Below are 12,133 nucleotides of genomic sequence, written 5' to 3'. Positions count from 1 at the left end.
TTGCTGATACCAGCGCGAGCGCAGCCCTCCGCTTAGTTCTGCAGCTGCGTGACATTTACAGCCGCAAGTCTGCGAAGGTTTTTCGGATGCAGTTTGCATAAAGGATTCTGCTCGCTTTGTTTCGTGGGAGAGATTTAAAAAAAGTATTTAACAGCCGAATAAGGTGGCATTTACAAGAAGGAAGAAGTAAGGGGTACCAGTAAATGCCACCTTCATGTGCTGGACTCACTGGGCTGCATTTTAAAGACTGATTCAAGGTGCTTTAAAAATATTCCAAGTCATTATAGTTATACGAGAAAAAGATTTTTTTTTCTTCTGTTTGGATACAGATTTCAAATCATGGAGTAGATACAGATACAGTGGGACTGCGTGCTTGAGAAGAGAATAGCGGTTTTCAGTCGAAAAACGTGAAGCCTTCTGCTCCCATTAATCATAACGCAGAGCGGAAAAAAATCACAGCGCAAGATGTCTGTCCCGGTGAGTAGGTTATAAATTCACCTTCTAATTGTAGCACGTTTATTAATAAGGGCCATTGCTTACTGCATGTTGGGACGTACAGATGTGGGGGTCCAGCCGAGCGTCTGCGCTGGGGTGACTGATTTGGCATGTTGAAAGCTCCCGAGTGTGTTGCGGTAAAGTGTGTGCCCGCCTTCTTCCATCATGCCGTGGGGATACTCTGGTGTCCTTTCCGCTGTGCTTCTGACTTGTCCTAGACAGTTTAAACACCCTGCCTTGGGTCCGGGCAAGGCACAACTCTGCGTGCAGATGTTACCTGGCAAGCTGTCAAAAAGACCCTGGGTGTAGACAGCACACTGGGTGTAGACAGCACACTGGTGTAGACAGCACACTGAAAGGCTCGAGTGCCACTACGTATGTTTATATTCCAGAAGGTGCGATTCACGCTGCGGTCCTTTCACGCTACGTGGTCCACGCAAAATATCCGGACCCTTATTTTTTCAGTGAGAAATTTCTTTCCGGCTGCCTAGCGCGACATGGTGGCTTAATGCTTCCTCGCAAATCGGATCTAGGGTTGTGTGGTCGTTTTGTGGAGAGCCATAGGTTTACCAAGAGATCTGATTAATAGGACATGAGCACCAGCACAGTTTACGACCGAATTCCAATCTTAACTTACTAAACAGTTAATTCTTTTAAAATAGTCATTATGGGGCTTATGCAAGGGTTAAAATGTTATGTAATATATGAATAGCTGACGATTGCTTAATACTTAATGTGATAATTATGATGGGGCGGTAGACCCTTTAATTACACTGAGCTCATTAGTATTAAAAAAAATCTTTAAATAACATTAAGAACTTAAAAACGTATTTTCTATCCTTCTTCTTCGGAGTCCGTAGTACCTGGTTTTTGGTGTGCTTTCTGTTTCTGGGACAGGTGTGCAGGAGGGATGAGCTCACAGCACCGCGTTTTCGATGTGAGGTGTTACTCAGTATTTTCAGTAGTGGCGCTGAAAGTGGTTGCGTGGCCGCTTAACGAGCAAATCGGGACAGGAACATGACGCTCCGGTCCGGCCACGTAAGGTATTACAGCACTGATCGTTTAAAAGGGGGTGTCTGATTTCAGGGCATCGGAGCTCTCGCTGCTACACAAATAGCAATCGAGAGGTTTTGTGTAAGGAACTGGGCTACGCGGTATTTCTTAGTATTATTTTCGCCGTAGATTTTCTGCACTTAAGTCAATGTCGACGGGATAAGGGATCCGTACGTATGTGTAAATTCAGCGTCGTGTCTATTTAACATCCGACCTGTCTTGAATGTATCATCACCGAACTTTAATTCTGCCAATCGCGCTGTACAGACTAGGCTTCATGAATTGCTTCTTGGGCAGAAATGTGCGGTAAACCAGCGTGGTTCTCTGCTAGCGTGGTTGTTTCATTTGAGCTGCGGATTGCAGGATAACAAAGCGTAAATCATGCTGAGGAGACACTTTCATGCTGTGCGATTAGATGGCATTTAGACCATGGGGTAGTTCGGGCGGGGATGGTGCTGTCTTCCTCTGATGTTTGGCTGAGTGCAACAGGTATGGAGCAGGCTAGCCAGCTGTCCAACTGGCCCCATGGTGCCACAGGGTCAGGGGCGTAAATTATGGGGGTGGGGTTGTAATTCCCCCCCCAATAATCATGTCTCCCCCTAAATGGGTGGAGACCTCAACGCTCCCCAGTGTTCAAACCAAAGTTATGCCCTTGCACAGGATTACCTACTATATTGCCACAGGCTTTCGTGAACAGCACTTTATTCTTGCCTGTGCTGCATGATTAAACTGGGGCATCCCTGGTCACATGTGTAGTAGATGGGTGGGGACTGTGTGGAGGAAGATTCTGATTCATCTCTGGTTTGGTACCAGTCATGGGCTGAGGGGAAAAGATGGCCCTCCTCGCAGAGCAAGCTTGATGATTGCAGCTCGTAGGAGCCTACAGTGATATGAGTCTCCTGCCGCTGTCTGCCAAAACAAATGAGTGCTAGTCACAACATCAGCGTGAAAAGATGGAGCCTAAAAGATAATAAGCAAAGGTGGAGCCTTTGCTTGTGGGGGTGGGTGGGGTTCAGGGTCCATGATTGTGTGAGGAAACTGCAGCCTGACCTTGTGACCGCTGGAGCCCCCCAGTGTATCCGGAGACTACAACCAGACCTTGGAGGTCTTGGAGAGCAGAGCAGCAGCAAGAGCAGAGAGTACAGCCTGCTGGCCTTTATCACTGTGCTGCTGGGACGGGCCCCTGTTTCCGGTGCCCAGAGACGCTGAACTGCTCTGGCACCAAAGGGGATGATTCATTGTGTCTCAGCACTGGACCGAGGCATTCTGGGAATAAAATTCACCTCTGAGGCATTCGCCTAAGGAGATAAGAACAAAGGGAATCTGGAGCGGAGCCTCCTGCTTGAGCTGTTGTGGTATATACTGTACGCCTGCACTAATATGGTGCGTGTGTGTGGTGACAGTGCAGTGACAGTGCAGTGACCTGCTCCAGAGGCTCTCTGAGTGCTGATGGTGGCGTCACTCCCAGATTAAAGCACCAGCCACAGCTAGACCTGGCCGCTGGCTCCAGAGGTCCAGTGTTTCTGCAGAAGTGTTCGGTTCCCTCACTGGGCAGCTGCAGGAGCCTGAGCCGGTCACTGGCAGAGAGCTCTAATATAGACCTTGCATGTGGCTGACGTTTGGTAGTTGCCATTGATGATGCCCCACATAGGTATTCGTAATTGTTGCTGAGGTAGGTCTTTTGCATCTCAATATCCCCATTCTGGACTGTTTGTATAGGTTGCCACAGTAACTATATGTCATCATCCTCGCTCCCGTAAACATGTCAGTCGCTGTTGATTGCCCATTCGCTGTTGATTGCCCATTTCCTGACTCAGGCGAGACACTCCCTGCACACACAAACACACAACATTTAGCCTCTTCATTTTTTGTGCTTAATGAGCGCAGCTTCCTTAATTGAGCTACGGCTAAGTAGTGAAATCTAAATCGATGCTCTTTAAGTTTAAGACATGCGGCTGTTATTGTGATATATAATCATAATCTTAGTCTGAAATGTTTAATGTGAGGATTTGCGAATGCAAAGAGTCGCCTGACTCGTGTTGCCTGCCTGTCCTCTCAGCCTGCTAACATGCATCAGCATACAGTAGCAGAATAATAAAACCGCCGGACTTCCATCGAGGGGCATGTCCGATAATTATCTTTCTTTTCTCCGTCCCTCATGGCTTCTGAGGCCCCCCGTGCTGTCAATCTGCCTGATGCCTTCCCCATTGTAGCAATCTTCTCTGGTGCCTTTTCTGTCTCTCTGTCTGTCTCCCTTATCTCTGAAGTCCGCTTAGAAATGTTGGAGGACTTTGAGCTATTTTGAAACACATGAATGAACAATGGGCTCTGTGGGGATGAAGCTTTAGAGCTTTGAGTCCTGCAGCGGAGAAGAGGAAGAGGACAGCGGGCATCTGAACTGTGCCGGCCGTTCACTCTGGGTACACACAATGGACAACGGGACAGGGCTCTCACGCCGGGGCCGTCGGGGGCAGAGTCGTGCCTTTGTGTCCCCAACAGTGGCGGGCATTTCTGTGTGAGCAGCAAGGAATTTCCTCCTTGGGGCGTGGGAGTTGCTGTGTCTACGTGTGTGTGAGAGAGAACCAGGATGTGCCTGCTTTGTATGTGGGAGGGCGACTCTATAAATGTGCAGAATGAAGAAGGAGTTCCAGTCTCGAAAATGCAGCTTCCCTCCTTCCCAGAACCGATGCATGAAGCTGTATAATGTGGCAATTTGGGCATGATGCAGGTATTCCTGCGTGCTGGGAATGTTATCCAGTCAGTTCAGGAGGTTTTCTGGAGGAGAGGGACTTGCAGACCTTGATCCCCTTCAGGAAGGACTCATCTCAGTCTCCACACCCCCCCCCCCCGCCCCCACCTCTCCCCAGAGGCACCGCAGGTGATTACAAACCTCACTGCCCAACTGAGTACCCTGCTCCACACTGGCCCCCATATTGAACCAGGATATCCTCTCGCTGTTTCCATGGCAGCACTGTTTGATTGCATCTGTATACTTTAAGGGAGTTTTGCAGGAAGTCTCCAGCGGAGGCAGTTATTGGTGGTCCCGCACACTCACAGATAGGTCCCACACACTCACAGGTGGGTCCCGCACACTCAGACAGGTCCCACACACTCAGACAGGTCCCGCACACTCACAGATAGGTCCCACACACTCACAGGTGGGTCCCGCACACTCAGACAGGTCCCGCACACTCAGACAGGTCCCGCACACTCACAGATAGGTCCCACACACTCACAGGTAGGTCCCGCACACTCACAGGAAGGTCCCGCACACTCAGACAGGTCCCGCACACTCAGACAGGTCCCGCACACTCAGACAGGTCCCGCACACTCACAGGTAGGTCCCGCACACTCACAGGTAGGTCCCGCACACTCACAGGTATGTCCCGCACACTGAGACAGGTCCCTCACTGTCACAGATAGGTCCTGCACACTCACAGGTAGGTCCCGCACACACACAGAAAATTAGCGAGGTGGCATTGCCGGACTGCGGTGAGGATAATTATCCTGCCCTGTACTTACTGCATGCACTGTCCCCTCATTAATTTCCACCATCCAAATGCGCCTCTCTGTGCCCTGATGCCATTAACGGCCGCTTATCCGTCACCGCTCTGCCACCCTGACACACGTGGCACGGGGACGAGGGCAGTCGGTGGCTTGCCTCGTTACCGTGGCGATGTAGCAGCGGGTCCTACAGCTGGCACTGCGTCTGTGCGGCTGCGCCATGCGTCACGTTGGCAGCAGGGAAGCACATGCAGGAGCCAAACGACATAACGTTTACATCTGGTCACATGACTGATGCCGCTGTCCACGGCAGCTTTCTGCTTCAGCTACACTTACACACCGGCGTGGCCCACATTCATTTCTTTGCTATTACCGCTTTTTCATTTATCCTGTAACATTACATCCTGTTGTGGAAAAAAAATGTCCTACAAATTTGGCTTGGACAGTATCTCATTTGTCACACTGTCTGGACACTTCAGTATACAGTATTTTGATGGTATTTCCAAAAACAACGCTATCCTGGTAAGTTGGGTCCCCCGCAATAAATTCCTTACTACCATTGCATGTTCGAACGGCTCTCGCAAAGCTGGATTTAATGAAAACAAGGAAAACTATATACATGTAATGGGAATTTTACGAGTACTCAATCATAAAGCAAAAGAAGGAAATTTGGGGCAATGTTTAATGGATGATTTAATGATGGCTGACATTCTTTTGTGCTGTATTTCAACCCCCCCCCCTCGAAGCTGCCAGCTGTCAACGGCTCTGTAGAAACAGCTAATCATGCTACACAAGTCTGGTTTGGATGTTGGGTTAAAACAAAACAGTCTTTTTTTGGTCTTCATGGTTGTTTGATGTAGAATGTGGTCTCAGCTTTTGGTCCCGGTTGTGGTCTGTCTCTGTACCGTGTCTGGAAGTTATAGTATGTCACTCACCTGGGCAGGTCCTCAGTGCTGTAATTGCTGTAGAATTTCCGTCAGATAACCGGTGGGTGGTGTACACCCCCCCCCCTTCCCGCCAGCCCTTCACAGCCCCCACGGCTGCCATGGCTCTGCCTTCCCCCCATGTTATCAAACTGACCGGAGATTAAATGGAAATGTGTCATTCCTGCAGCTGGTGGCAGCGCTAATACCACATCACTCCATCTCAGCCTCTTTGTCATGGGAGGCCGGTGATCATGTGATCAGGGGGTGGGGGCAGGACCTTTCACGGCAAACGCTGGGATTATAGTCAGCACAACATGGCGGCGATGTCCAGATGATGTTGCTGCTTCTATCGATCTTCAGGCCTGACCTTTGTGGGTTCATCCAGCCTCATTGATGCTGCATTCAGAATTAGGCTTCCGCAAAGAGACACAGTGACGTCTTTGATTATCTGGCTAGTTGGGGGGAAATGCTTTATGGGCAACAAATAATGGATTTTTTTTCAAGGAACCCGTTATCTCATATGATATATAATTTCCTCAGTCACTTGCCCATTGATGCGCACGAGAAATTCACCTTCCGGTTAAGACCCTAAACGAAATTTTCAGGATACTTATTAGCTGGGATCTCATAACACAAGTAACTCAGGCTGTGTCTGTCTGATGGTTGGACCTGGTTCTCCTCCATAAATAGGGCGTTTCATTCCCAGTGTCAGACAGGGTGGTGTCTATACAGAACTCCCCACCTGGAGAAGAGGCTCGTGTTTATGTATACACAGTACGGGTGGGGGGTGATGTTAATAAACGCTGTTTACCCTGTAGCAATATTTTCCCTGCTCTGATTTCCATTTTGTCTAGTCACTGTTGCTGGTTGCTGGCCACTTTTAAGCACAAATAGTGTTCTGCTTTAATATCCTCAGGCCTGTGGATTTCATAATGCAGTGACACACAGTTTGGTAAACCGCACACTTAATGTGTGTGAAGGGCTGAACGTTAATGTGATGCTTTGAGATGCTGTAGGACTGTGACGTTTTTGTTCTTTCCTCTGTTCTAAGACCAAAGACACATGCACGCTGAGAGCATGGTCTTAATGGTTTTCTTGCCTTATCCGTCATGCAGGTAATTGCTGTTATGGTTCCACAGGTTGCAGATGACTTCATGGACACACTTATTCCCCTCTAGACGGCCTTCAGAACCAGTGCTGTAGGTGGTTCATAAACTGATTATTTTTTTTTAATTAGGCGATTGCCCACTGTAATGGATTAATAACTGCAGTAGTTCAGCAGCTGGCTAACTTTAGGCTCGATTTACTTAGGAAAAATGTATTGAGGGCAGAATGAAAAATTATTAGTTCAGAGAGATAACCAATCATATTGTAGAGGAGGCGGGACCAAGACATCTGATTGGTTGGTCCCGCTTCCTCTAGTTGCCTGGACCACCTCCTCCAAAATCTGATTGATGATCTCTCTGAACCAATCATTTTTTGTTCTGCCCTCAGAACATTTTTGTTAAAGTAAAACTTCCATGAGCTAACTTAAGCTGTTTGTTAAGTCTACTGGTTGGTTAACTGTACTTGGTAAAGACCTAAGGAGCATAGGACAAGTAGAGACCCAAGTCAGCTGATGCCCTGTATCCCTTTATATATCCAGTATCTGAGACTGGGGTTGGACCTGGCTGAACTCATTAACTGTGACAGGTTGAGTAGATGAAACGTGAGGAGATATTCTAACTCTCTAACTCTCATGTCTGTTGAGGTGTGACTTTGGATCAAGGGTGGAGAATCCAGGGATGGCGACACACACAATGTAGGTCCATCAACACACACAGCTCCATTTCATCTAGGTTTGAAGGTTCTCAATTATTTTTAGGCTTGACAATAGGCACGCAGCCCTCCTGGCCGGGCGTACCTCGCTGTCCACCGCCCAGCGCCTGCTTGGAGACCACAGGCTGACCTTTCCTGGAAACTCGGCGTCATGCCTCCCTTGCCTCGGTCGTTTGCATCTCAATCCGCTTGGCTACCATCCCTGGGAGCTGCAGCTGAATTGGTTCTGAACTATGAGGGCAAGCAATTTATTCCTCATTCAGAGTAGATAGCACCTCTTATGAGAACGCAGAGCGACTGGGAGGGCGGACGTAAACAGTGATGGACGGCGGTGTTTAGAGGGAGCACACTATAGGCTGCAGGAAACAAAAATTACGGCGCCTGTTTCCGAGAGAGTGTGCATGTGCAGAGAAGTGGTGTGACTGCGAGGGGGCCAGTCTGTGCCAAATGGACCGAGACCAAGCTCATATTGTGGAGGCAATATAGGTGGTAGAGGAGTACAGGAGATGCTGGTAAAGTAAAGGAATTGGGGGAGGTGTTTTCACAGTACAGGATTCAGCAAGGTGTTTGTGGAGTACGGGATTCAGAGGAGGTCTTTCTGGAGTATAGGATTCAGCAAGGTTTTTGTGTAGTACAGGATTCAGAGGAGTTGTTTGTGTAGTATGGGATTCAGAGGAGGTGTTTCAGTATTGGTGCCAAAACAAATCTGATGGCCACGCCCAAGGTGTTCATGGGGGGTAGGGATGTGGTGACAGTGTGTGTCAACCGGGGAGGTAGGGATGTGGTGACAGTGTGTGTCAACCGGGGGGGTAGGGATGTGGTGACAGTGTGTGTCAACCGGGGGGGTAGGGATGTGGTGACAGTAAAAATTGTCAACCTGTAGCCACGCCCCTGGTTAGTAGGCTAATTGTTTTGTGGATCTTTGAGCATCTTGTGGGGGGCACAGGGAATAATTTGGGGGAGCCCCTCCACCTCCCCATGGTGCAGATACTGAGGTGTTGGTAGAGTACAGGAATCACTATAGGTGTTTGTAAAGCAGCTTCTGTACGGTACAGGAGGTGTTGGTATAATATGATCGCAGGAGGTGATACAGTCTAGGAATGAGGAATCACGAGGTGCTATAATGTACGTCAGTTTTGGGGGGGCGGGGTGTTTGGCCAGAGATGCCCCAGTTTGAATAACTCCAGTGCCAGCTGTCCCAGTGCGTGCTTCTTCTGGGAGTGCTGTGAAGAGCAGCTCGTCCTGGGGGATGTCATTGTCACACTGAGCGCGAGCAGATTACGCGTCATATGCTAGCCCATAGCGTGGGCTGGAAGGGGGGAGGAGGTCGTGGCAAAAAGGGACGAAATTGCTTGATGTGGGGGGGCAGGGGGTGGAGGGGGGTGGGGGGTGCGACTAGGATGCCAGGCTAAGCTGTGCTACAGCCCGCTTCTCTGTCCGCCTCCATCTTCGTACGTGTGTGATGTGCACCCAGCTGCACGACCTGGATGCGCGTGTCAGAGCACATGCAAGCGTGTGGCATGCACTCCAATGCATTGTAAGTAACATGCAAGCGTGTGGCATGCGCTCCCATGCATTGTAACATGCAAGCGTGTGGCATGCGCTCCCATGCATTGTAACTAACATGCAAGCGTGTGGCATGCGCTCCCATGCATTGTAACATGCAAGCGTGTGGCATGCGCTCCGATGCATTGTAACATGCAAGCGTGTGGCATGCGCTCCGATGCATTGTAACTAACATGCAAGCGTGTGGCATGCGCTCCGATGCATTGTAAGTAAGATGCAAGCATGTGGCATGCGCTCCCATGCATTGTAAGTAACATGCAAGCGTGTGGCATGCGCTCCGATGCATTGTAAGTAAGATGCAAGCATGTGGCATGCGCTCCCATGCATTGTAAGTAACATGCAAGCGTGTGGCATGCGCTCCCATGCATTGTAAGTAGGGACGTCTATCTGCAATGTCCTCTCATCTTTGGGGCTATGGTAAAAATAAACTGACCTGAATTAGGTGTGATACACAGTGTGACTGAGCTTACCTCTTACAGCTACAGCAGAAGGTCCCTTGCACCTCACTTGGCAGACATGACAGTCCTCTTTCGCCTGCATTCTTACTACGGATAAATGCTGAATTCTCAAATCTGATTGGTCAGAAGGCTGTTAATTAATTTTCTTTAACAACACGTGACGCAGTGTCAGCCAGGCGTATCATGGTAGTAAATCAATGCATGCTTATCATCTTCATCACTAGCTAATGCTACTTAGCATTCCAGATGCAGAACACAGTTTAAAGTCAGAATCTGAACGGAAATGTTAAATCATTGGCAGAAGAATGTACTTCATTAATAAATGCTTTTCGGGCTCGTAAATGTGAAAATACTGCCTTTAGGTGCAAACGTGTAAGCAATATATCTAGTAACCTTGGTATAAGTGGGTTAATGCACTCCAAGCCGCTACTTCACGCCGGGCTCGTCGTGCTGTGACCCTTACATAACAGCTGTCCCACAGCTTAGGCCCAGACCAGTGCCATCCCAGTAAACGCTCTGACCGGTGTGACAATCCCACCTTCAGTCTAGCGGTGGTGCCCTGCCACGCTGAGCTCCCGCCGCCAATGAGCTTTTATTGGAAAATCGAAGGCGGAAAGTGGCCTGCTGGACCTGCTGGGCCGCGGAGATCTCAGCGCCGTGACCTTCGGTAAAGTGCCCGGCGTTTATCTGGGCGGCAGCGGCTGCCCCACACTCCTCCCCCCGGCTGACAGGATGTCAGGATGTCGCTGCCCTGCCTGCCTTCCTGTTCGCCCATCATTCCTGTTGCCATGGCTCTTTATATGAGCTGGGCGGGGCCCCATGCCCTCGAAATGGGTGAGCAGTACGTGTGCCAGAGGAAGTCAGATGGCCCTAATGTTAGTGTACATGGGGGGGGGGGGGATCGGGGCGAGAGCGTTTCCACGACGTGAAAGTGTCAAAGCCACCCTTCACCTGAGGAACACAAACAGAATAAGGAAACTGAGACGTGGCCTTCAGCTCCACCTAAAATCAGTTTTCAGTGCTTTATCACTTTAAATACACTCTGAAAACAATAGAATGAAATTAATACAATAACAGACTCCTGACTTTGAATTGTCCTGATCAGTTCACATGGGACGGCAGATCATGAAGCATGTACTCAGAGGAGGGGGAGATGTGGAACATGCAGGCTAGGTGGAGCACCTTGGGGACACGGGGATATAGGCAGAGGGCGAGGGTTCGAGTCTGTGGCCCCGTATATGCTTGAATGATTCACCATCATTCACATTTTTAAAAATGAGATACGGTGGCCCTGCAGGAACACGGTGGCCTCGCACCTCTGGGGCTGTGGGTCTGGATCCTGGCCCAGCGGTGCGTGACTCTGGGTATCCCTCAGCGCTTGAGTGAGCGCCAGGATGTCTCCTGTCTCCTGGTACAGCCTGCGAATCACTGGGGCGGGGGGGTGTCCTCGAAAACGAGAGGCCCGGTCAAGGCCCGAAAGCCTCTGGGTGGATATCATCCGGTGCATGTTTTTCCAGACGATCCCATGTTTGGTCACAGGGTGGCGCCGAAGGGGAGGGCGGCAGCGGAGAGTGTGCTGACCCCGGGCCGGGGGGGCCGGGCCGCTGCTGCTGCACCCAGGTCTGCGGTCTGCCTGCTCTCTGATGCTGCCCCGGACCAGGGGCTGAGGTTCAGCTGCCTGCATCATTGTTTCTGGCCTCCTGCTGGTTCGCCTGTTTCCTCTCCTGCTCCTCCTGTAGATTTCTGCAGTGTCCTACATGTTCTTCCTCTCTCACCGCTGGAGGGGAAAAACAGACAAAATGGCCACCATAAACGTTCATCACAGTGCATTCTGCTCGATCCTCTTCAAAACGTGTTAGAATTTCTGCAGTATGTCTGACATGTTTATGATCTCGGATGCCCCAGATATGGATTGAATTTACCAAACTCAACCTCTCAAAATGAACAAACATGTGAGGTTGTGGACAGACTTTACAACAGAAAAATACTGTTTGTCGGACACCACATGTCACACGCCACCAGTTATACTCCACCTTTCATACACCATCTGTCATACACCACTCATCATACACCATCTGTCATACACCACTCATCATACACCATCTGTCATGCAGTCTGTCATACACCATGCATCATACATAACACATCATACACCGTCTGTCATGCAGTCTGTCATACACCACTCATCATACACCATCTGTCATACACCACTCATCATACACCATCTGTCATACACCACTCATAATACACCATCCATCATACACCACTCATCATACACCATCTGTCATACAGTCTGTCATACACCACGCATCA

At 49.6% G+C, this 12,133-nt stretch overlaps 1 protein-coding gene across 1 annotated transcript in view; it reads left to right on the top strand.

The window, feature by feature from the left end:
* The window catches only part of bcar1 (BCAR1 scaffold protein, Cas family member), a 66,032-nt gene continuing 53,899 nt past the window's right edge, over positions 1-12,133 (top strand). Inside the window, exon 1 of the mRNA XM_072698612.1 lies at positions 1-477. Coding sequence (XP_072554713.1) covers positions 466-477 — 12 coding nt within the window. The 5' untranslated portion in view covers positions 1-465. The remainder of the gene's footprint in view (positions 478-12,133) is intronic.

Source organism: Paramormyrops kingsleyae, chromosome 13 (genome assembly GCF_048594095.1).
Source record: "Paramormyrops kingsleyae isolate MSU_618 chromosome 13, PKINGS_0.4, whole genome shotgun sequence".
Classification (NCBI taxonomy): Eukaryota; Metazoa; Chordata; class Actinopteri; order Osteoglossiformes; family Mormyridae; genus Paramormyrops; species Paramormyrops kingsleyae.
This window is presented reverse-complemented; position numbering and strand designations above follow the sequence as displayed.